At 39.9% G+C, this 26,773-nt stretch overlaps 1 protein-coding gene, 1 non-coding gene and 1 pseudogene across 4 annotated transcripts in view; all 3 read left to right on the forward strand.

Annotated features, from left to right (window-relative positions):
- Nucleotides 1–26,773, forward strand: part of pnpla7b (patatin-like phospholipase domain containing 7b) — a 335,345-nt gene that overhangs the window by 86,897 nt on the left and 221,675 nt on the right. For 2 of the 3 annotated variants that reach the window (XM_060841292.1, XM_060841294.1), the window contains exons 12-15: nt 3,434–3,590; nt 16,982–17,053; nt 19,396–19,502; nt 21,417–21,575. In XM_060841292.1, the coding sequence (XP_060697275.1) occupies nt 3,434–3,590; nt 16,982–17,053; nt 19,396–19,502; nt 21,417–21,575 (495 nt within the window). Of the gene's footprint in view, nt 1–3,433; nt 3,591–16,981; nt 17,054–17,116; nt 17,159–19,395; nt 19,503–21,416; nt 21,576–26,773 lie in introns of all 3 variants that reach the window. The other variant, XM_060841293.1, reaches the window with a different exon arrangement.
- On the forward strand, nt 25,052–25,161 carry LOC132826035 (U6 spliceosomal RNA). The gene has a single exon (XR_009645848.1). It is a non-coding gene; the product is annotated as a U6 spliceosomal RNA (small nuclear RNA).
- LOC132826034 (U6 spliceosomal RNA) lies at nt 25,681–25,779 on the forward strand (annotated as a pseudogene).

A 26,773-nucleotide genomic window follows, 5' to 3' on the forward strand; every position in this document is an offset into this window, starting at 1 on the left:
AGTAGGTTAACACGATCTTTAGAGATCACTGTCCAGCTCAGTGTTTCAACATTTTTTGGGGAATATTCAAGGTCTGCCTTGAAATAGTGACAGATCATTGATTAAGAGAGTATCTCCAAAAGGTAATTTGAAAGAGAAGCCCACTCCTGCCTCTTCTTCACCCACTGCAACCCCTCCACCCCAATCAGTAAAACAGTTTGATGACATACACTGTTCATGTATGTTAGTATTGGCTGTAACAGGGAGCTGGAATCAGCCATGACATTACAGAACAGTAATGCAGGTGTGAGGGGGCAATGGCTTACTTCTGCTGCAAATCTGTGAATGTTCTCTGTGAGTTACTAAACAGTCGAGTTCACAATGGTCATTCACATTTTAAAATGTATGCAAGTTCACCTTTCCCCGATCCCAAATCTAATATCTCGACACTTTGCTAATAGTTTCTATTCACTGGTTCCAGTACTGTAATCTTCACATTGTGTTTAATACAGTTCAAAAAGTTGGAAAGGGCAGAGAGAATAAATCTGTTAAATGAGCTAGAAACTAAAATTCAGATGAGACTGGGAACAGAGTACTTCAAGCGATTAATTCCCATCAACTAGAAGTAGAAATTAATTACTTCCTGCAATGTTAACTTTCCTGTTTAATTTGTGTTACTTTCATGTAATTGATCAGTTTAATGCTTAGTAATGAATCTGCACAACTAGCAGCTGCTGCCCATCAGCGATGAATAAGGCTAAAACCATCTCCACATGCATCTTGTTTCTTTTCAAACATACCCTCACAGCATCTTGATATTGAACAATAAGAGTTTCGAGAATGGAAATTTAGGGAAAAACTGAAGTCCAACCTCTGAACATGATGGTCAAAGTAATTGTTCGCAGGAAAGATGTAAAAAGAATTTGACCAGCTCACCAGGTGCATGAAACCAAAAGGCATTGGCCCAAACTTGAAGTTAAGGTTGCCAATCCTCCTGCATCCTGGATTGTCTGGAGCCTCTTGGAGTTGAAGGTTCAACTCCAAGTAGGCGGCACGGTGGCTCAGTGGTTAGCACTGCTGCATCACAGCGCCAGGGACCCGGGATCAATTCCCACCTCAGGCGACTGTCTGTGTGGAGTTTGCCCATTCTCCCTGTGCCTGCGTGGGTTTCCTCCGGGTGATCTGGTTTCCTCCCACAATCCAAAGGTTTGTAGGGTAGGTGATTGGCCATGCTAAATTGCCCATATTGTTCGGTACATTAGTCAGGAGTAAATGTAGGGAATTAGGTCTGGATAGGTTGCTCTTCGGAGGGTCGGATGGACTTGTTGGGCCGAAGGGCCTGTTTCCATACTGTAGGAAATCTAATTTAATCTTCAGGTTGTCTCCCAGCTGCATCCATTAGAGCATTCCTTGTGACATTCAGATGGATGCTGTTTTGTTCAATTTGTATGCAAGCTTCAATTTCATAATTTTTGAGATGGGTGAAATGATTGGGTGGGGCAGTAGGAGACAGAAGCTCAGATTATGAAACCTCATGAAATAGATTCAATGTAAAGTTACCAACATGACCTAAGGTGCGCCCTTAGTTTGTACAACATTAGCTTTGAAGAAGATGAATCTCTCTGTTAGACAGCTTGTCAGAATCAGGGAAGACTTGCTTCCAAGCCAGTTCGTTGGGTTTGGAGATGATTGAAAAGTGCATTGTGTTATCTGCAGACTTGATGATGCTTAGAGAGTTAGGAAGAGGAGTTATTTGAAGGTTTGCACACTCTGTCCGATGCCTTGACTTTGTCTGTGTTCCTATGAGTAAGTATCTTGATAAGTTTGTTATCTCTCAAATGAACTTTCTATATTTTGTTTGGTTACATACCAGGGAATGCCATGAGCTGGCAAGGATGTTGGACTCTTCAGGAGTGCTTCAGATACCACAACATGGGTGTCCACATGTGGAGCTCCAGTACTTTTCTTCTTTTATTGATTCAGAGAACATAGGCTCTTAGCCAGATGAGGTTTTTTAAGATAACTGATATGGCAGTTATTGGACTTTTCATTCCAAGATTTTCAAATTCTGCCATCTGCCACAAAATAATTCAAACCAGATCTCCTCAGCATTAGTTTGGTTCCTATCCAGTAGCAATAATGCATTGCCTTTGCTTTCCCCATACTGTGCACACTTCTAACACACACCAATTCTGAACAGGAATCTCAGCTGGGAATTTGAAGCACCTGGGACAGCCTAGAATAGATTAAAGTAGCATTTCCATGGAAAATATCCATGAACTGTTTCTACTGTCCTCCTGGGAGTCTCTAGCATGATCAAACTCCTAGGGGAGTAGTAGTTTCCAGAGTCTCTGTCAGGTACATGAACAGCCACTTCATGCCCACTGAAGTTGTTTTTAAATGGTCAGCATATTGATATTGATCAAATTGACTTGGGAGAGGATGCTGCTGTCAGATCTCTTCCTGGAATAGGAAAGGTACTACGAGTAATACTTCACTAATGCTTTGAGGTGCCTGCCGTAGCTAGTGTCTGTCCCTGAAGCCTGTCACTTGCCCAATATCAACTACTCTGGTAGGATTGCATGATTGAATTGCAGTGTGCATTTATACAACCTTTAACATAACTAAAAGTCCCAAGGTACATCACAGAAGCATGCTAATACAAAAAATGATGGGGAGTGACATGAGGAGATGTTAGGATAGCTGTTCAAAGTTTGCTGAAAGCTTTTAGTGCCTTTATGGAAGAAAACATGATGGAGAATTTTAGGAAGGAAATTGCAGAACTTAAGGTCCAAGCAACCCAGATGTTGTCACTAGTGGTTGAATGATTAAAATCAAAGATGCTTTGGAGGCTTTAATTATGCAAGTTGAGATGATACAGATAGTTTAAGGGTTGAAGAATTTTTACAGGAGTAACGAGGGATGAGGCCATAGAGGGATTTGAAAGCAAAGCTGAGAGTTTTGAAATTGAGGTGTTCTTCAACCGTGAGTCAGTGTAGGGCGATTAGTGAGTGACATTTGCTGTCAGGTAGGTAGTGGAGGTTTTGTTGACCTTGAGTTGACAGTACAGCTGATCAGGGCTGTGTGAGAATAGTCAGCTCTGGATTAGAGAAGGGCTTAGGCTTTTAAAAAAGGCCTCTGGAGAGGGAGGCTTCTTGCTTCATCTGTCCAGGATTGAATTAGGGTTGAGGGTTGAAAGATTGTCATCTGACCTGTTAAATGAAAGCTAATACCAGAATTCAGCTAATCTTTTTAAAATTATTTATGTGATGTTTCCTGGAATTCCTAATGAGAAAATATTATAATTTCCCTCATTATATTCAATTTTCTGCGAATACAATTGAGTTTGATGCTTATGCTCTTCCATCACATATATCATTTGTTCCATGTGCATGAAGGAATTATGTGAATAATAGATTAGTTGTGATTTTGGTAAATGCTTCATATCCTGCAGGAGAGTCAGGCCATCCCCTTAGTGTCGCTGTCCAGCATTGCCCCATCCAGCCCTGGAAAAATGGTCAAACGGCAACACAGCGTCTTAGGGGCCGATGAAGATCATTTTGAGAAAGTGAGCAGAGGTGCTGATGTTCCAGCGCACAATTTGGAAACAGGTACAAAGCCTATCTAATTTAAATGCTGAGGTTTGAAATACTTTGTGAATAATGTTGTTCTGATTATATGAAATAATAGAATTTTATATGGAAAGATCTCCCAAAAATATTTGATTTCGGGAGTGGGAAAACCAAAATTGTCTTCAATTTGGTTATTTCACAATAAGGTTCAGTAACAGTGTTTTTTGTTAATAGTCTTTGGGTAAGTATGTTAGCTATTTGTCAGAGGCTTGCAACAGATCTTACGAAAGATTATATCTCATTTGGTGTCAGCTCAAATTACAGAATCACTGACCTGAGCAATTGGGTCCTTACTGGGATCATGATGCTTCACATAAACCTAGTCCCAAAATAATCATTAGAAAACATCACGGTATAAATATTTTTCAAGCTCTTACACTAAAGTAAAGTAAGTGCATGGTCAAGCATAATAGCCGCATTACTCTGTTGGTGCGATGTTGGGGAATTTGATATCCATATCTTCAGATCAGATGTAAGTTTGGGAAAGAGTGTGACCTACTTCATGAATCTAAATTCTGTGGTGACTCGCATACCATCTACTTGGGGATAGTAACAAAAAGGAAATTTGAAAGTGGCAATTATGTACACATTATCTGCTCAACAGTTGGCAAGGATTAATATGTCTTGAATATTGAATCTAAGGGGAAATGCACTGAAAATGAAGGACAGTTAACGGTAGTCACAAAGCCTAGAATAAAGCTACAACTGGTACTTTGCTTTCTATTATATTAATAAACAACGTTGAGAAACTGAAAGGTGAATTTGTATTGTTGGAGATGATTAATGTGTAGTTTGGAGGAATGTGTGGGATCGTGTTCATATAACAACCAAAATAGGTGAGTGATGAAAAAAAGCCTCTTTTATTCATTTTCCAAAATACAGTTCTTACAAGAGCTCCTCTATATACAGCTCTTACCTATATTAAAATTCCATTACTGTTGTGTTGCATTACTTATAGTACACAAAGGTTTGAAGGGCTTTGTGGAAGTCTGGAGATGGGTTAAAATGTGCTAAATGCTGACTGCTACTTCTATGGAACGAAGAGTGTCTGTCCAGTCTGCTTGCATAATTAGGAGGTGTGATCCTTTTTGTCTTTTAAATTAGTGAATGTTAGTAAAAATGCTTGGCCTATGTGCTCTAAATAAATTAGAAATTACTAAAAGACTAAACGATATCAAGCTAATTATTGCAGCTGGGTTGTGAGATTTGTTCACTATTTGCCAGTGAGAGTTTCATTCATTCATACAATTTCATGGAAGCACTGTTTTGTCAGCTTCCTAAAAGAATAATGGCCCAGCTAAAAGATATTTAATAGGTACTTACAAATTGGGAAATCTATTCCGGTCCAGGGCTGATTAATATTATTATGTTTTGTGGAGACTTGATGGGGATGGTATTGTTCTGTATGCTGCACTTAGAGGTTGTAGCAAGGGCTGATAAGGTGTGAAAATGTAGTAATGGGTTTGAAAAGGTTGTTTTGATTAGAAAGAGTTGTTGTTTTGAATTTGGTTTATCGTATGATAGTAAAATATAATGAATGAAACTTATAGTAAATAATGGGTTAGTAAAGGTTTAAAGGCATGGGCTGTCAATACTGGCCAGCCAGCGACTCTCAAGAAAATAAAGAAAAATGATTGGGAACTTGGTACCAATGAATATTGTGAGCTGGTGAGTGCGTTAATAAAGATACCCTGAAACACACTATCTCACAAAGGTAATGTTCAGTGTTTCAACACTTGCTACTGCTGGAGATGATGGATGAGTGTTGTGAAGTTGAAAGCATGTACTGTACCTTTGAGAGAGTGGATGGTGTTTTGCATTGAGAGCTTGCAAGCACCTATCATACGACTAGCTAGCAGTCTCGGAGTGTACTGGAAAATTGAAAATACATAACACTTGGCTATGAAACAGACACCTGGGTTTTGGTTAGATTGGTCAAAATAGCAACCAATGAGTTTAAATTATGTCCACGTATACTAAATTTATTGTTTTGCCAACATCAAACCAATGAGGCAGTTCGATGTTGGGGGAATAAAAGAGGCAGGCAGTTTGAAAATTAGACACAGAGTAACTGCCATCTAAGGACAGACTGCTATTCAAAGCACAGTTATCAAAGGTACCAAAGGAAACTATCTTTGCAGTAAAAGACAGGGAGATCTTTAGCCAAAAGGAGAAAGACACTGCAGACAACAGCCACTGTGTGTTTTTGAAATTAACTTGATGTAATTTTAATACGGGTTGTTATTGGAACAATATATTGTTATACAGTTGGAGGTAGATAACAAGCAGTGAAGAGAAAAGAGGCTTAGAGTTGTAAATAGTTGTTGTTTAATGTTCGCTTTTAGAGTTAATGAATAAATTGATATAGTTTCTTTAAATAATGTAATTTGGGCATTCTCTGTCGCTCATACTTTAACAGTTTATGAGGTGAGCTGAACTTTTCTGGGTGTTTGGTTTAATTAGCAGAAGGGTTCACCACTGTGTTGTAACAGTGTGATAAGCAAGGCATCATAGCGAAATCTGTGAATATAGTGTGTTTGAATTTACAAAAGGCATTTGATAAGGTGCCATCTCAGAGGTTGCCACACAAGTTGAGCATTCATTGTATTGGAGGTAATATATTGGTATGGACCAAGGATTAAGTGACTAACTGTTAGTTACTAATATTTTCAGATTGTCAAGTTCTAACTAACGAGCTGCCAAATGGATCAGTGCTAGGGTCTTAACTATTTACAATCTTTATCAACGACTAGGGTGAAAGTGTATCCTTTCAAAGGATGTGGATGTCGCTGGCAATACCAGCACTTCCTGCACATCCCTCGAATTGGGTGGCTTGCTGAACCAATTCAGATGGCAGTTAATATTGAACTTCGTATTGCAGATCTAAAACTGTGCATAAGTCTGACCAAGTGAGGATAGAAAACCACCACCTCTAAAAAAAAAACATGAGTGAACCAGATGGGCTTTAATAAAATACAATGATGGTTGTCATGGTTACATGACCTAAACAAGCTTTATATTCCAGTTTTATTCATTGAATTTAAATTCCACATGGTGGGATCTGACCCTGTTCCTCTAGTGCAATAGCCCGGATGACTGCAATGTCAGTGCAGGGACAATATTACTACACCACCATCATCTTAGGTGGCTTGGCATCTGCTGCTGCAGGATATTGGAATGGGATTTGCTGGCAGCAAGTTGTGAGACGGATGTGAAGAGTCTGCTAGCGAATGTTGATAGGCTGAGTGAGCACAACCTTTTTGGATTGAGTATAATGTTAGAAATATGGTTTTATCTGGTTTGGTGAGAAAAATAAACAAGATTATTATTGAATTGGAGAGTGACTGCACATGCTGTACTACAGGTGACTTGTACATTGAATTTGCATGCTGACTTTTTGACAGTAAATAATTTTGAAAGGCATTTGTTGTACAGTTTGCTCACCACACTCGTGAAATTCATCCCCTCTCTTTGCTTCCAGTCAAGATCTTTATACCTACAAGGAGATTACTAAAATATAACTTTTTTTACAGGTTTAGTGATCGAGTTGCAGTAAATGCAGACTAGAGTCCCAGCAGTTGCATATTCATGAACTTTGTGCTCTTGAAATGGCGTGGTCACTGTTCGTGCTGTAATGTGCTGGTGTTTTGAGATTGATTGCTCCATTTGGTTTATTGTACAAATATTTACTTGTATAGCTATGATCGATATTGGGTGGATTGAAGTCTGGCAAGCCTGCAGGAAATGCGGTCTCAGTGTTTATTTGCGTGTCCATATTTTGCTCTTCTTTCATCAATTTAAGGCCGAAAAGAATGCGATGTTTTAATTGTCATTTCTTCCTGTAGCTCTAATGCAGTTGTCTTTGTTTTCTTTAATCTTTTAATCCATAACTTCTATTGCAGTCAGAATCAAGATCACTGTCCACTTCAAATCATATTTGGATACAATCTCTGACTCTCAAATTTATTTTAAAATTAACAATAATTCCTGGCAGTACTTTGACTTGTTTTATCCTGCCTTTATCAAATTTTTTTCTCTCCCCTCAATCAAAGTTAAATTATGAGGAGAGATTATGGAAACCATGGTTCTATTCCAATTAATTTATAAAGTGAAGGGTTAATTTAATCAATGCTTTCAAACAACTAAAAGTAACTGAGAGAAACTATTTTGACCAGTTGCTGAATCTAGAAGAAAAATTAGAGTCTTCCTGCAGTAAAATTAGGAAACATTTCTTCAGACAAAAGGTGGCGTTATTTGGGATTCTGTTTTGTAAATGGTAATTGATGCTAAATCAATCGTCAGTTTTTATTCTGAGACAGATTAGTAAGCTTATGCGATTCCGTCACTTGTGAAAATTGGAGCATGTTAACCATGTAGTTGCTTTAATCTCAGATTTAAATTTAATAATTGTTAAAGCTTTAATTAGCAGCAGGGGCAGCACGGTAGCTCAGTGGTTAGCACTGCTGCCTCACAGCACCAGGGTCCCAGGTTCGATTCTAGCCTTGGGTGACTGTCTGTGTAATGTTTGCACATTCTCCCCGTGTCTGTGTGGGTTTTCTCCAACATTCCAAAGATGTGCAGCTCAGGTGAGTTGTCCATAGTGTTTAGGTGCGTTCATCAGAGGTGGGGGGGGTGGGGGGGGGTTACTCTTCGGAGGGTTGGTGTGGATTTATTGGGCCGAAGGGCCTGTTTCCACACTGTAGGGAATCTAATCTAATCTAAAGCATCTAGTACACACTTCCTCATATAGTAGGTCCTGAAAATATGTAGCTTCAAATTAGAGATTCCATAATCATTGGCAGTGAATTAATTATCTCAGTGATCGCATTTTCCTAGTTAGCTGAGTGTTCCTTTGTAAACAGGTTTAAACCTTTTCAGCTTTTCTCTTTCTCCACCCTACAGCCTCAATCTCTCTCCCCTGGTACACCCTGATGTCTCCCCCTCTTCCTGTCTCTCAGCCTTTCTTTTCCATCCCAACTTGTGGATTCACCCTCTCTAGCACCCCACCTTTCCATAGCACTGCTCTCCTGCTCATCCACATGTGGCTTCACTACTTGCACTATGACTACTATGCAAAATCCTCAGCTTTTGCCTCTGAGGCTCTCTGAATTCTGCACAGGTGGCTTCTTTGCCTTGGCACTTGCACGCACAAACACACACTTGGGTGCACTTCCTCCTCTTCTCTCTAACACTCTATTTATCTACACCCTCTGCTCCTCAGTGAATAGAGAGGAACTGTTTCCAATGGCAGGAGTGTCAAAAACCTGAGAAAACAGTTGGGAGAATTGTCAAAATAACCAGAGGAATGAGATTTTTACTTTATGAAGCGAGTTTTTATGATCTATAATATACTGCCTGATAGAATGCTGAAAGGAGATTCCATAGTAATCTTCCAAAGAAAAAAATGAAAAGGCAAAATCTCCAGGACTGTGCAGAAAGTACAGAAGTCAGGCTGTTTGGATTGGTCTTTCAAAGACCCAGTAGAGAAGTGATGGACTGAATGGTCACCACCTTGGCTGCATGACCGTGAGTCTGTGAACCTCAACTGGGACAGGAAATATAAAAAAGAATTGCAGCTAGATCATGCAAGTACTGATCTGTCTGTGCAGATTTCAGCTATATATGGCAGAGTAATCACTAATCGTTTTGACAGCAGTTATTTATCGAAGCCAGATTTCTTTAAAAAAGTTGCGATCTCCTAAAATCTGTGGTTAGAGTATAATCTTGTGGAAGCATAGAGCACGACCTATAAGCATCACAAAAGATCTAACTGGTTAATACTTCAGAGAGCATTCAGGGAATCTAAAATTCACGGATGGATTCATATTTAAAAGCAGAGTCTGTTTTTTTTTCTCTCTCTTTTCTTTAAGATACTGTCGTGTATATTTTTAGTTTAGCCAGTTCTCCATCATTATGAAGGTGATTGTACAACCTGATTTGAATCGCAGCCCATGCCACGTTCAAATAAAGCACGTTGTTTGAGGCATTCTAATTTTGTTATCTTAACATTACGGCAGTTGGAAAAGCCAGGAAACTTGATACCATGAGGATGCTGATTTGCACCTGAAGCTGCAACACCTTTGGGTTAATGATTGGTATCGTCCTGATGTTAATTTAGCCCGTTTCCGGTCAATAGGGTTACTTTTTTGGGTGAATAGTAAATGATCTTTTAGAGCTCAATTTAAACGCGAGTGTACAAATAGAATAGAATGAAGCAGAGTTCCACTGCCTGAAATGTTACTTCCTCACACCATCCCTCAGATTTGTCTGAATATACAGTACATTTGTAGCAGCCAATGCCAGCAACAGGTTTCATGTTAAGTAAAGCAAGCATAAGGAAATAATAATGTGTTTAATTGTATGACTAATCCTTTTTTATAGAAGGCAAACAGGTGATCGGAGATATTTTTGCAACCTGTGAGGAAATGGTGCTGAAGCAAGCATGTTAAGGCTACTGGTTTACCCTCAGGATTCCAGTTTAACCTCTTCAGTTTCAATCCTAACCTTCAGGTTGTGCTGCTGTAGCACCAGATAGACCATTCAAAATTCTTTAATACTTACATGTTTGTAGTAACTTGCATTTATGGAACAACGCGGTGGTTTACTGGTTAGTAATAATGCCTCTCAGGTGCAGGGATCCAAGTTCGATTCCACCCTATGGTGACTGTCTATGTGGAGTTTGCACATTCTCCCCATGTCTGCATTGATTTCCTCCCACAGTCCAAAGATATGCAGGTTAAGTGGATTGGCCATCTAAATTGCTCTGTGGTGTCTGGGGATGTGCATGCTAGGTGGATTAGACATGGGAAATACAGGGATAGGGTAGGGTCAGGATGGGATGCTCTTCAGAGGATTGGTATGAAATCAACAGGCCTGCTTTCTGTAGGGATTCAATGGTAAATTCTCCTCATAGAACACCATCCAGCAAAATTGTTGCTGAGCTGAAGAAGCAACATCAGTGCTGGTGACTTGGTCAGATGTCTGTTCAGTTTCTTAAGAAAGGATTTGTGATCTCTGTTGCAGCTTTGATATTGCTTCTGCTTCTTTTCCCATTATTAATCCATCCAGAAACTTTTTTGAAATTCAACCGGGGGAAAGAATCGAATGTTTGTCTGGCACCCCTGTAAAGCTGTCAGTCAGGGTGTACAACTTAAAACACAACATGGGGTACTCGCTGACCATTATAGTACACTTGGAAATTTAGTTGGGGTGTAGAAAAATAAGGGAGCAACTCTGTAATCTACCTAGTTCAACGGGATGTGAATTATGTAAGCATATAACAGGAAGGATTTCCAAAAGCAGTTGGACGAAAACCCAAAATTGGTCACAGTCCCCAATTGAGTATTGCACACAAGATCAAGTATTCAGTTGTAAAACCTCATGGGGGTCTGGGGGCCCTCCATAGAACAAAGTAAATAAACAATGCTTCCCAACCAACATTTTGTCCCTGTGAATCTCTTACTGCTGCTAGGCCATCAGCAATAAGGCGACAATAAAATATTTGGGTTTTCTTTTTGAAGTTCCCCATTTATCATAATTATTATAAATATCTTCGAGTAAAAAATGAGGTCTGCAGATGCTGGAGATCACAGCTGAAAATGTGTTGCTGGTTAAAGCACAGCAGGTTAGGCAGCATCTCAGGAATAGGGAATTCGACGTTTCGAGCATAAGCCCTTCATCAGGAATGCTTCAACAGTCATTGCATTTCAGAGAAAAATGGTATTTTAGATTGAGAAACTGGATTTCTGAAGAGAGCTGGCAGACTAAAGATGAATTCTATGCTGAAATAATGAATGCAAAACTCTGAAAATTGCTAAAACATTCTTGCTGATATGAGAAATACTTCATTTTGTCAAGTTATCCAAATTGTAGAAGAGGAAGTAAATAGTTTGAATGGATGATTGCTACTTCCTAAGGATGTATGTACTTTAAAGGCATCCTTTCTACTCAGCCTTCAGTTAATCACTTGCATTATCCCAGAGCATCCTCATAGAAAGTGCTTTACTTTCTAGTGTCAATGTGGAATATATCAGCATATGCTTCAACTGTGATTTGTAAAATAACTTCCAACGACTAAATAACTGCGTCTATTGTTTTAGCATCATAGCTTAATTTACCAATGCATGCACATTTTTAAAGCACTGTTAAGAACAGTAAGTAGGTCAGAGCTCTCTTCTGATAAGTTAAGTGTGAATCCGTTGTCATCAAGTTACAAGACTTTAAGTTCATTGTACTCTCCACACGAACAAAGCAGATAGGTACACAGTAAACGCATTTTGTGTATGTAATTACTTAATAGAGAAAGCATCTCATCTTAAAATGCCAGAGGAATGGCACCTCCAAACATTCAACTACAGTCTTGCAACTGGCGAGTCTGTTTTGTTCTGGAATTTTGCTCCACTTTTGTTTATTATCAGTTTACATGTTTTACTTGGTACTGATCACACATAATGAATCCAGCATTTTCAGCAAGGGCAGTAATCCCTGCTTTGTTGTCAGCTATTATAATTTTTTGTTACCATTACACATATTAATATTATTTATAATTAAGGACAAAAGCCCTAAAAGTGCACAGTTTATCCTTGTCAGTACATAAAGGCACTTCACCAATACATTGCAGACTGAAATCCAGTTCAGACTTCCAGGTGGCTGGAATATAGGATAACAGAGCAGGAATGAATTATAGCTGGAAATCAAATTCAGATAATTCCAATGTAGCTGATACCTGGGAATGAGGGCTGTTCTGGTGCAACAGTTGTATTGCTGCCTCTGAGCCAAAAGACCTGGGTTCAAGTCCCACCCATTCCAGAGGTGTGTTACATTTGTGGGCAGGTAGATTAGAAAATATCTACCCAGGAATTAGTTGCAAGATGGAACCTAAATTAGGAATTTGGGTACAGAGGAACCTTGATTATCCGAACGAGATAGGTGGACACAATTTTGTTTGGATAATTGATGATTCCGATAACTTATTTTAGCTTAAACAGGGGAAACAATACTGATGTAACACTGTGCTGTACCGGAGAATTTGTTTAAATCTGTAATTTTAATGAGTGCCATTGAAACAAACTAATCTTTGCAGTCTGCAAGTTACAGGTTAAATGACGAAGAACTACACCCATACCATGAAATCCCAGCATTAAACAAGGTCCCGAACAGCTGGTATGATTGCAAAACCACTTACACTATTAGTTTCCAGGAACTCAGTAGCGTGATAGAAAGATGGAAGCCCTGCCGTGTGCATGCATTTACATTCTCGGCTGTTTTTTAAAAATGAACTGTGTGGTAAAGTGCCAGGAATACTGTAAAACACTTAATTACGCAATGGGCTGTGTAACAACCCTTATCTAAAACATATCCAGCCACTGTTGTTTGAGCTGCTTGTGTTTCTTTGTTTTTGCCAGCATTTTCATATCTTCCTCAGTCCAGGTAAGTCAGATACTCTTACCTCTTTGATGTAACGTTTTTGAGGGACCTTGAAGTCATCTTTGGATGATTTGATATTTGGATAATCAAGGTTCCTCTATCACCGAAACAGAAATTGCTGGAGAAATTCAGCAGTTCTGGCAGCATCTGTGGAGAGAAAGCAGAGTTAATGTTTCAGGTCTGGTGACCCTTCTTGCAAACTGAAAGTAGCAGGGAAAATTAGTATTTATGCTGATGTTAGGGAAGGGAGGGGGAAAGGAGTGAGCAGATAGGTGGAGCCAGAACCTAGAGAGAGAGAGAGTGACAGTTAAGCAGTCAAAGGGATGGTTAATAATAAACCAGAAAAGGAGAAATGGGGACAATGAGTAGGCAAAAGTGGGTAGGCTGTGCTGAAAGCAGTCGAAGAGCGTGGTGCTGGAAAAACACAGCCAGTCAGACAGCATCCAAGGAGCAAGAGAATTGATGTTTCTAGCATAAAAGCAGCCCTTTTCATGACTGCCTGAGGTGTGGGAATGGGTAAAGGACATGAAGGAAGTGTCTCAGACCCTAAGATATGGTGCTGTTCCTTCCTGCTTGCACTGAGCCTCACTGGAGCACTAACTGCCTACTGAACCTGCACGTTAACCTTAAAAAGAAGGTTAAAAGAGCTTCAACTTCTGAGTTCCTTTGGGCGTTAGATTTCCAAAGCCTTTTCCCATTTCAAAAATGTTGTATGTTTCTGTTTTTCCTACTGAAGTACATAACCTCACAGTTTCCAACATTGTATTCCATCTGTCACTTTTTTGCCCACTCTCCTGGCCTGTTCAAGTCCTTCTGCAGCCTCCCTGCTTCTTCAGCACGACCTATTTTTGTGTCAGCTGCAAACTTAACAATGCCCTCAGTTCCTTCATTCAAGCCATTAATCTGGAACATGAATAATTGTGGTCCAAATACTGACCCCTGCGGAACACCATTAGTCACCAGCTTCCGTCCTGAAAAAGACCCCCTTTACCCCCATCCTCTGTCTTCTGCCAGTCAGCGAATCCTCTATCCATGCCAGTATATTGCCTGCAATACCATGGGCTTTTATCTTCTATAGCACTGTCCAGTGTGGCACCTTGTACAAAGACCTTCTGGAAATCCAAATTGATCACGTCCACTGGCTCTCCTTTGTCTAACTTGCTCAATGCTCCCTCAAAGAATTTTAACGTGTTTGTCAGGCATGACCTCCCCTTGACGAAGCCTTGTTGAATCTGCCCAATTTTATCATTAGGGTAGTAGCTTTTTGTGGACAATCCATACTTGGACAGTTTTCCACAGAGGCTGTACTAGAGGAGCTCGACAAAGGCCACAGTCAGTGCTAGAGTGCAAAGTCTTCAACACTTTTTGCCAAATGACGTCAGGACCCATAGCCTTTTTCAGTATCCAGTGCCTTTAGTCATTTCCTGATACCTTGATATGGAGTAAATAGAATTAGTTGAAGACTGCTCACTATGAATTAGAGGACCTCAGGAGGCTGCGATGCATTGTCCATGCAGTAATTCTGGCTGCAAAATGTTTGCAAATGACTCACGTAGTGAGCTTTGTGCTGATCTGCTGGGCTCTTGCATTGTTGAGGATTGGATATTGGTGGAGCTGCCTCCTCCACTGTGTTGTAGTTGTCCATCTCCATTAACAACTGGATGTGGCAGTATTGCAAAGGTTAGATCTGATCTGTTGGTATGGGATTGTTTAACCCTGTCACTTTCAAGTTTTTCTGTTTAGCATGTGGTGTAGCTTCACCTGGTTAGCACCTCGTTCTTAGATGTCTGGTGTTTCTGTACACTTCATTGAACCTGTGTTGATCTTCCAGCATGATGGTAATGGCAGAGTCAGGGATATGCCAGGCCATGTGTTTCAAATTGTTGTTGAATACAATTCTGCTGCAATTGATGGTCCATGGCGCCTCAGAGATGCCAAGTTTTGAGTTGCGAGATTTGTCCAAAGCCTGGCCTTTTAAGCAGTGTGGTAGTGCCACACAACAGGATAGAGAGTATTCTCTCTGTGAAGATGGGACTTTGTCTCTACAGTGGTTGTGCTGTGGTCACTTCTGCGTTTTGTGGAAAAACTCATCTGCTCCAGAATGGTTGTTGAGGACAAGGTCATATAAGGTCTTTGTTTTTCTTATTCCTTCAGCAAATGCTCCCCCTCCCCACCTAAATCTAGCAGCAATGCGGTTTAAGACTTAGCAGCTCAGAAAATATGGTGTTACAATCCAGTTTTGGTGATGGATGTTGAAGCTTATATCTTTACCTGCAGTGCTTCCTCAGTAGCATTCAGCATGGAGTAGGATTGATTCATCAGTTAGGTTGGTGTTAATCAGCAGGAGGTTTCCTTGCTCGTGTTTGGCCTGATGCCATATGAAATGTGGAGAGGGATGCTGAATTGAGTTTAATAATTGTGGATACGATGTGAGTAGAACACTTCATTATTGTAATTTTTCAATCACTTTAAAGTTGCCTTTGAAGTTTTCAACTGTGTTGTGCTGTGCTGTGCTACATTTATGGTACTCCTATTCGGTCTCGAGCACCGGCCAGTCAGCTAGACTACACAGAGCTTCATTCAGCGTTGCATGGTTCCCAACTGCTGCAAAAGACTCTCAATATACCTGATCCATCAAATATTCCAGGCCAGTCATCATTGTCATTCTTTTATGGACTTCACTAGGGTATTTCTGAGGTCTACCAAGGCATAGATGTGAAAGTCCTGAGTGCATTTCACATGAGATGAGATTGATACTGTCAGTCTGTGCTAGATTTGAAACTAGGCACAAACGAAATAAGCGCAGCATTACTGCCAACCGATAGTCAGGATTATTGATACATTTGGTTAGGTCTGTTGTATAATAATAGATGGACCTTTCTGCTGTTGGCTATGGAAAAAGTGAAATGACCAGTGATTCCCATAGAAAATAGTTATATGCACATATTTACCTGTTTAGAGAGATTATTGCACTCTGCTGGAGCAGGTGGGACTTGAATCCAAGCCCCCTAGCTCAGAAGCAGGGATGCTACCATGGCATCACAAGAGTGCCCCTGGTACCAATATTCAAGGTTTGCATAAAGATTTGTAGCTCGGGTGTTAGTTGTCATGGTTGGGGTATGTTCACGGAGCTGAGAAGTTGATCTGCAGATGTTTCCTCCCTGTCTAGGTGACATCTTCAGTGCTTTGGAGCCCCCTGTGAAGCGCTGCTGTACTGTGTCCTCTGGAATTTATTTTGTCCCGTGCCTGATGCTTCAGGTTGCTAGTTCAGTTGTTTGTTGTAATGACCGGGTCTAGGTCTATGTGCTTGTTGATAGTCTGTGGAAGAGTATCATGCCTCTAGAAATTCTCTGGCTGTCCTCTGTTTAGCTTGTCCTATGGTCATTGTGTTGTTCCAGCCAAATTTGTGATCCCTGTCATCTGCGCATATGGCTACTAGGGACAGCTGATCGTGGCGTTTAGTGGCTAATTGGTGTTCATGGATGTAGATTGCTAGTTGTCTGCCTATTTGTCCTATCTAGTGTTTTGTGCAGTCTTTGCATGGAATCTTGTAAATTACGTTAGTCTTGCACATGATGGGTAGCGGGTCTTTTGTCCTGGCAACTTATTGTTTGAGCGTGGCTGTCGGTTTATGGGCTGTCTTGAATCCCAGTGGTCGGAGAAGTCTGGTTGTCAGTTCTGAGACATTTATGGTACCAATATAGATATTTTCTAACCTGTTCAGAGATGTCACTACCCATCTTTGGAGCAAATGGCACTCGAACCCAAACCTCCCAGGTCAGAGGTCAAGACATTACCACTGTGCTTAGCATATACTTCCTAACTGAGCTACTTCACATTGTCAGTTTACTTTGTAGGTCTTGATAATCAACCTGTTCAGACAGATCAGCCAGATATTTTTCAAGATTAAGATCTATTAGAATTTTCTTTATTCCTTATTTCAGATTACAAGAATGTGGTAGGGGACAGTTTAAACAAGAGATGGCGCTCAGCCTCTGTGCCTTTGGATATCCCAGGTCAGTGACTAGTGTATACAGCATGATATTGGCAACACTTCAATGCCTTGTTTTCTGCCCTAGGTAGTTCGGGTCATGAAACTGGTACTGAGCTGGCCAAACCAGGTAGGTATCAAATTTTCTTCCCAGTCATTTGCTAAATTTGGCCATTTTGGTTGAGTGGTGGTGGCAGTGATCCACTTGACAACAGGAGGGTAAGCATGAATTCCAGGAATTCCACTTCGTTGGTCTAGAAAGTGTAAAGAACTCTGCCACATGGAAAGCATTATATCATCAGACATGGGTATGATGTGAAGTATCTACCCTATCTTGGGGTGATCTGCCAGACTCTCTCTTCCTTTTGTGTACTGCAGGAGCCTCTCTGCAGACCTGGCTAGGCCAGACCACCACACGTGATATTTAGTTCATGTGCAGCAATGCCCAGGTTGACCTTGGGCTCAAAACACACCGCCAATTAACGAATGCAACCAAAACATCCACAGCAATTTAAGTTTCCTGGATCTTTTCAAATGAGATGTGTGTGGAGTGTGCAGCTATTTTCTTGGTTCACTAAAGACCTACATCCCATAATCCAAGTGTCAGAATAGGCAAAAAGGTTGCGTGGTTTTTATTTTAATAGTTAATACAGATGCACATTTAGTATTTTTATTGGGCTATTCATTGTTCATACCAAACACTTAAAACCAAAAGCGAAACAAATACATAGGATCACTGCTCATACTCTGCTAAATTGTGTTAGATTATTCCTTGCAGTTTTCTTTCTCGTCTTTCTGAAGATGCTGACCTTGACTGGATTAGTTTGAGACATGCTAGAAGTCACGGTAATGCATCATAGAATCCCTATAGTGTGTAAACAGGCTATTTGGCCCTATAAGACAAAAGTGAGGACTGCAGATGCTGGAAATCAGATCTAGATTATTAGATTAGACTTACAGTGTGGAAACAGGCCCTTCGGCCCAACAAGTCCACACCGACCCGCCGAAGCGAAACCCACCCATACCCCTACATTTACCCCTTACCTAACACTACGGGCAATTTAGCATGGCCAATTCACCTGACCCGCACATCTTTGGACTGTGGGAGGAAACCGGAGCACCCGGAGGAAACCCACACAGACACGGGGAGAACGTGCAAACTCCACACAGTCAGTCACCTGAGTCGGGAATTGAACCCGGGTCTCAGGTGCTGTGAGGCAGCAGTGCTAACCACTGTGCCACCGTGCCGCCCATTATAGTGTGCAACGAGTCCACATCGACTCTCCAAAGAGTAACCCACCCAAACCCATTCCCGTACGCTATTATTCTACATTTCCCCTGACTAATGCATATAATCAACACATCCCTGAATGCTATGGTCAATTTAGCACGGCCAATTCAACTAACTCCCACATCTTTTGACTGCAGGAGGAAACCCACGCTGACATGGGGCGGATGTGCAAACTCCCCATAGACAGTCACCTGGGTCCCTGGCGCTGTGAGGCAGCATTGCTAACCACTGAGTCATGGTGCTACCCGTCAAGTAGCTTTCCTCAAGTAGCTAATTCTTGTCTGGGAGTGCCGATCATTTCAAGCGGAGCATTTGAGATTAATTTGGTCATGCCTGGCATGTCTGTTTCCCTCACTTGTAATCACTATGAGCAGCCTGGTCAGAATTTGCACATTGATATCTTTCTTTTCCCATTTGTCGAGCTGTGATAATGTGACTGTCATCACTGATACATAGTAGTTTTGATGCAGCTTTGGGAAAATGCGGTGTCACTGCCATTTGTGTATATACCTAACAGAGGTTGCAGTAGCAAATCTATTTTATTGAAATAAAATGGCATCTTCAGCTTTAAACTGAGCGATGTTGCTTAACACTTATTTCAAAGTGTGCAAAACAACCTTGCTGCTTGATGTTCAATTTAAAGATGCTCTTCCCCTTTGACAGATTGCTCACTTCCGGTTGTATCAGATCAAGACATGCTGTCATCGCTCCTGGCTCATTTGTTGTTCCTGTGGAGCTAAAAGCTTTGTTAGTTTTTCATTTGGATGTAGATTTATTCCCAATAATCACAAACTAAGAAATACTCTCCTGCCATGAAACTGAGGTTTCAACACCAGGCACGGAATCCTTTATTAGTGGCGATGTAGACTGCAAACCAAATTTGAGCACATTCACAGAGGAAATAATAATTATATATAATCCAGACCCCAAATTGGCTTCACTTGTCTGTAAAGTGAATCTGCGAACCAGTATCGTGGTTATGTTTGTATAAACCAGATGTACAGATGACAATCTTTGTGAAATTGGATTAATAATTTGCTCTCTTGCTTTGAGATCATTGGTGGTTGTTGTTGCAGGAGGAGCGACCAGCAGTAAATCTGACATGGATATGGCTTATGAAAGGGCAAGGATCAGCCAGTCAGCAGAGGAGCGTTGTTCCAGTCCTGTCATGTCTGCTCTCAAGGTACATATTGATTTCAGTCCAGGTTCTAGGTCCCAAAGTCAACAGGGAGTGCTAAGTGGATTTGAAACTGAGTAGGACAACCTGCATCAAACTTACCCTCAGTCTGTACCAATACTAAATTTGAAAAAAAACCCTTCCATTCTAAATAATGATGGACCCAGTGGATGTCACATTTGCTTAAATGATGATAATTCATGCGCTTCAAAAGTAATTGTATATGCTGTTTTCTAAGGTTTCAGTAGGGTAAGGAATCATTTAAATTCAAGTATTAATCTATATATTGTACTTCTAAGAATCCTGATTCCACAAATACTTCGAAATCTGTTAGAATCTGTCTTGATGATCATATTTATTTAAGGAGTATAAAGTGTGGAAAAACCAAGCTGAAGGGTGGCAGGACTCCAAAGTTGAATTGAAATAGTAAAAGAATCTTTGTAAACTCAAACAAAAAACCCACAAAGTAATAGTATTTAAATAGGTACGGTGAACAAGTAAGATAATGACTTCAAACGTCATAAGCTTCCACCTTAATGTCAATCCAATCAACCAACACTGCTCCTGAGTTAATTGTGCTGTGGGTTACTGGCTTTCAATCTGATCGGCTTTTAAATTTATCGTGCTTTGGAAGGCAATTGCTTTTAATTTTGGATTTAAAAAAAACGAAAGAAGTGCAGATACTAGAAATGAGTTGCAAAACAGAAATTGCTGGAAAAACTAAGCAGGTCTGGCAGCATCTGTGGAGAGAAAGCAGAATTAACATTTTGGGTCTTTTAACCCTTTTTCAGAGGGATTTCTGACATGAAAAGTTAATTCTGTTAACCGTTAACTTCCATTTTATTCTGGATTTATAATATGTGCATTTCTTTTCTGTAATGTTCATATAAACGTGGTATCATAATATGAAGAGCACTATGTGTAAATATGTTGTAGAAAATTCGGGCAATATTTAAAAATCATGATGAATACACTATTTGAGTGGCACATTCTTCATAGTTTTAACCACAGTCTGTACATTTTGCAGTAACGAATTATGTCATTGCGATTTTTAATCCCTTCTCAGAAGGAGAAAGGAAGAGAAGCAAGTAGAGTCTTTTTCTGTGGGTCTAAGTAGCTCCAAGCAGGTACACTTGGTGCCGAATGTTCAGAGCTGGTTAAACTCTGAGCAAGTAGTACTGAGCTTGGGAAAATGGACTACCTCCCTATGGGAAGGAAACATGCAGTCCTTATTAGGCAACTAAACTAACAGGTGATTTTGTTGGAAGATGGTCTTGACACTATTACGTTTGTCAGTAGGTTAATTTTGTGCCACCAAAGTGATTTTAGGCTTATAAGCATTGACTTGTTTTAGATCTTGCTTGATTTGAAACAGTTTGCATGCATCTGCAGTACCCTGGGCACTCTGATAGTTTCTTTGTAGGTCTCTGTAAGAAAGAAGTTCAGTTCAATAAGCTTTACAATGATACTTTGTTTCATGGATCCTATTGAATACTATGGAATTTAAGAAAATTTGTGAGAGGCAACATGACATTATGTCAGACTTCAAGACAAATTGTTCACTTATGTTTATGCAATATGATTGTAGTTCGACTTCCTTTTAGATTCCTCTTGACAAGTTGAAAAATTGTATTTACTTGAAAATTTGAACTGAGCCCTGTGGCCTAAACTGAAGGTATCAAGACAGAGATTATAAGTCTTCAACCGTTTCTGAATAAGTCCTGCTACCAAATGTATCAATTTCACAGGGGCCTGACAGCAAAATGAACACATTTCTCCTGAGCCAGCTGGCTGAGCAAGCAAGTTTTGATAGGCATTTGGCTTTAAGACAAAAAGTGCTGGGGCAGATTTAATCCTGTTCTTGAAAAGTAGCAAGCAATCATGCTCGCAATATCTGACATCAATTTTTTGTTTCCATAGTCTTCCCTAAAGAAGAGTGTAACCATGATGGAGCAGCCTTCTGTGATTTACCACTACGTTGAGGGTGAAGAACGAGCAAGTGTAATCACCAATCACAGACAGCAGCATGCGATTTTAGAGGCTGCTAAGAAGGATCTTCTGACCTTAATGAAACTTGATGTGAGTTCTCAAGATATTTACTTACAACTTCAGTTTTTTAATGTCACAAGTGCTGGATTGCTACTTAGGTACGAATATAGGGAATTGTGATGAGTCTGATTTGGTTGTGGCAAAGTTATCATTCCTGCCGAGAGAGGAGGAAATCCATGAAAGGAAGCCCTTGATCAATCAAGTTCCTGACTGGTAATCCTGAATTATCCAAATTTGTGCATGTTTATCATATGAGTGTGTCATTGACTTGGGAGCAGAGTTTGGCTTCTGCTCGAATGAAATCAGAAACAAGCCTGAAAATGTGCAATAATGGAAAGTGAAGCTACGATTGCAATAGTCTCTGTCAACATGAGTGGCACTGAAAATCTTCTACTGTTTGTGACTGGAATGTTTGTGAATGTCAAAACACTACCCACACAGTATGAAGGTAACAAAACCACCTGGATGATCTGCAGAGTTTTAAAGACTTGGATCAGGAAATCAGGGTGAAAGGATGGAAGAAAGGGAAGATTATGATCGTGGAGACTCAGAGGAGAGTGATGTTTGTTTGCCAGTTTCCCAAACCAAAGCTGCAAAGATCATGGAGATGCTCATGGAGTATGTTTGCAGACTGGTTGGGTTACCTAGGGGCTTATTTGGTTACTTTGGAGGCTAGATTTAACGTGAATTTGTGGATGGGGGATCCCTGTGACTTGACATATCACAGTAGATGAGGAACAGTGCCTAAACTGACTTTGATTCACACACAGGTCCCAGAGACCCTGAGTGTTATCCATTTTTACAATCCAAGATGCCATCGTCTTTCAAATCTCCCACTGCTGAAGAAGCTTTCATTTATGTAATATTTCAACATGTCTCCAGTGTATCAGAGAATGTGCCAGTTGTGGGAGTTCAGTTCATTTCTGGAATTTCCAATATATTGAATACATTCAGTGTTTGATTTTTATCTTTTCCTGTTATGATGTCGTTTCAATTATGCTAAGTTTTAAGCCTCTTGCAGAGAGGAACCTTTGATCTGTCCTGGCCGTATTTGATTATGGTGAAAGGCCAATAACTGATCATATTGACCACAAATGTTGCTTTGAATGCTGAAGGTGTGTATGCAAATAGTATCAACACTGACCGATATATCTTGCCTGCTTTTAAAAAAAAGGACAAGTTGCTAAGTATCTGAAAAAAAAGGATGACATATTATAAATAATTCAATGATTATTGAGTGGTTCTGAATAATTACAAACTGAAGGTTAAGTAACGTGTGATGGGGAAAAAAACAAAGAACTGCAGATAGTGGAAATCAGAAACAATTCAGAAATAGCTGGAAAAACTTGGCAGCATCTGTGGAGAGAAAATTAACATTTTAGATCCAGTGACCCTTCCTCAAAGCTCTGATGTTGTTATGCATGTGTTTCGCTGGATAAACCTCCACAGTTACACTGAAATGGAAAAGACCCTGCTGGTATCTGCAGCACTGATTGTCTATGAATGTGAATGATTTATCTATTTATGGGTGTGAAATACACGCGTACATTCGATATAGTAAACTATGACTCAGCATGCTTAGTGAGTTGCACTTCTAAAAAATGTTTTTGCCTGAAACTGACTGGTTTCCATTTAGATATGAATTTAAGAATTTATACTTTTCTCCATTTTGTTTTTCTCTGTTTGGGTCTGTGTTCAATCTGATTCACAATTTCTGAGCTCAATTGAAACTTTTTTGGAAGGTAGTATCAAGACTGGAAACTTGTAGGGATCCCCCTGTCTCTCAGCAGGGACATGCTTGAATTCCTCGCAGATTGAAATGCTTGACTGGCTTGCTCTAATCTTCTTGTTGTGATTGCTACAAATTACAATGACAATTGTTTAACTTCACGACCATTATAAACAGAATCTGATTATGCTCAAGCAAATATTTGAAATTCTCTACAGGATACAGTGGTGAAGTCCAACAGCTAAACCCTACCAGCAGATGTCCTTGGTTTGGAAGGATTACAAAGTGGAAGGCAATGAAAATAATAACCAGTATAAAATTTAGAGTCCTTTTTTCTTACACACAAGTCAGGTTCTTTAATATAAAAAAATTTCCATAGCAAGTTTTTCAAATTTGTTTTACATTACTGTGCAGTGCCTGTTTGGATAGTAACAGGCTATTATTATTTGTTTCCAATAAAATCGGTGATCTGAAAACAGCATTGATTGATTGTTTTCTAATGCTTGCTTTGTGACCAGAACAGGGATGGCAGCTTTCCGATTAATGATCATTTTCCCTCCTTCAGTCCACGCAGCCATCTGATTTATTTTCCCAAGCGGCTGCTTCAGTTACTCGTATGTTCTAATGGTGCAATAAATGTCCGAACCTGACCTCTCTAATATAGGCTGTTAACAGTTGAGAGAAAACACTCGATACAGCAAAGAATTATGAGCAACTTTCAAAATGATTCTCAAAATTTTAAAACCTTTTTCTGCTTATATTAGAAAATTTTTTTTTCATGAGCACCGGAGGTTGAGGTGATGTTGTAGGAGTTTCTAAATCATGAGGGATTTTAGGTAGGGTTGATGGTCTTTTCTCTAGGATGGAGATTTTAAGACCGGGGGGCACACTTTTAAGTGAGGGTAGAGAGATTTAAAAAAGACATGATGTGGCAAATGTTTTTACACAGAGGGTGTTTCATGTGTGGAATGAGCTTCCTGAAGAAGTGGTGAATGTGAGCACCATTTCAGTGCTTCAGAGACATTTGGAGAAGTGCATGAATAGGCAAGGTTTCAAGGGATATAAGCCAGGAGCAGGAACTGGTGAGACTGAAGGGTTTGTTTTCATGCTGTATGACTCTATATGGTGACCCGATTTTGAACTTTTTAAATTGTCACAACCTCTAAATGTATCTGCATGCGAAAGGGTGGGGTGAAGAGCAGGGGGATCCCGTGAAAGTATGGGAGGCCTTTCTGCTATAGTGGAAGCACATCTCTCATAAATCCGTCGCAGCTCCCAAAGTTTCAGCTTGCTCCTGCACTTTGTGAGGCCTTATTGTAAATATCACTGAGCCCAGTTAGTGCGCAGGAGCTGAATCAGTCTCAGTGGTGGGTGTTACATCTTAGGCTTTTTTCTGTTACCCTGGGTTTCTTATGCCCACGTGCTTTTGTGTGCCCAGGGTCGCTCCCTAATTCTTATCTGCTAAAACGTGGAAAGCTCCCCATTGTCAAACCAGTGCATGTAACTAGGTTAGATTTACGAAAATGCTAATTAAATATTGAGCTTCAGGAAAATATTCAACCTAGTGAAGTTGTTTAAAAAGAAATCAACTTTAATGTTAATAAATGAAATGGTCTTTCATTTGTCTTATTCATTGTACAGTTAGATGGGTATTAGTATATCTGGTTGTTTGTCAATCTTATATAATTTTGTGTATTTAATGGAAATTTCCTGCATGGTCCCGCAATTTGCATGTTTTTCCTCAGTAGAAAAGTAAAGGAGAAATAAGAGTTCCAAAGCCTCAATTCGGAGGCCAATCACTAAAAGTTTAATTGGAATGATACAGAAAAGGTTAGCATGGCACTACACAAGAATGACATCCAAATTTGTGAAGTGTTCCATGCTTTCAAAAAAAAGGTCTAAACTATTTGTGGAATACTAATGAGCACTTGAAGATCCATAAGAACCTCTATTGTATATAAGCTCCTGACCAGATACCAGATCAGTCACCCTAGTCTTACCTTATTGAGTTCACTGTGATCTTCAGTGTTTTTTTGTAAGGAAAAATATTTTAGCCCAATGAGCCCAAATTAATAGAAGTAATTGAGAATAAGTGCAATCTTCACTACACTTATACAGTTGCCTAACTGGTACTTTCTACATGTTCTCCAGATTTAAAGTCTGTATCAAGGTACATCATAGTTTGTCATGTTAGGTCTGACTTCAGGTCCACACAATTCAACAATATACCTTTAGTACTGACCTGTACAGAATGACCGGTTAACTTCACATGTCTACTTGAAATGGGCTCTCACTTCTGCGATTTAGCAGCAAACTCTATTTGCTGTTTGAAATGTGTGCATTCCAATAACCACAGCACCTACTTGCATTTCTAATGATGGTGGCAAGCTTCTATTTCATAGGACAGAGATCAATTACCAGTGACGAAATTGGAATGATACAGGGAAGATTAGCATGGTCCTGTGCAAGGATGATATGCAAATTTATGACGTGATCCATATTTTAAAGCAAACTTACTGTAGTAATTGCTTCTGCAGTGGTGATTAACGTAAGCAGTGCCTGAAGTGGATCTATGTTGATGCAGAGATGACAGTGAGCTGTTTCTTTCCGGTTCCTCTTCTCAACCGGCTGAGCTTTTGGTTTCTGTTTGCCTGCTTGGCTGTCCTTCCCAACAGTCAGCCTTCAGAAGTCTTGGTCTTTAGCGATTCTTTCCCAGTTAGTATTTATTCACCATCTTCATATCCCACCTTCAGGTGTCCTTCTGACAGAAATGTGGGTCCAAGGAGTACAGATACTGATGTTATATATTTGCCTTTATGTAGTATGTTTAACATAGTAAAGACCCAGGACTGTTCACAGAAACATAATCGTTGAATCCACCGTATAGTTCAAACCGGGCAAACTTAGCAACAAGAGAGATCGATACAGTTCTGTGCAATAGATTTTTAATTTGCAACGTGCTTTTAAAACCAGAAAACTGAAGTAACTGTTACTCATACAATTTGTGTTTTCTCTTCTAAATTCTATCTTTAAAGTGCACTTCGATTTGCATTAACATTATTTTTTTCATTTTAGTGGTGAACTATCACTGTAACATGAATGTTGCAATTATTCCCAAAGATTTTCATCTGAAATTTAGTCTTTGTAGGATGACAGTAAATATATTCTTGACCACAGGAGCAGGCAGGTGGAACCAGTTTAGTTTGGGATTATGTTCAGCAAGGGCTGGCTGGATCAAAGGGTTTGTTTCTGTTCTGTATGATTCTGACTGTATGACCTGAATTAAAAGTTCAAACTAGGTTCTTTGTGTTGAAGGCAGTAGTGTTGGATTATTTTTTCCCATCCAAATTGCTTGCAAATTGTATTTAAATTAGATAAGGTAGTTATGAGAGTGAATAATAATGGTCGGTGTACTTGCAACCTGGAATAAGGTAGTTTAAAAAGTAACATCTGAATCCTCAGTGAGCTTGCTTCCTGGTGTATGCGCCAGATATTGGAG

The sequence above is a fragment of the Hemiscyllium ocellatum genome, chromosome 21 (assembly GCF_020745735.1).
Source record: "Hemiscyllium ocellatum isolate sHemOce1 chromosome 21, sHemOce1.pat.X.cur, whole genome shotgun sequence".
Taxonomy (NCBI): Eukaryota; Metazoa; Chordata; class Chondrichthyes; order Orectolobiformes; family Hemiscylliidae; genus Hemiscyllium; species Hemiscyllium ocellatum.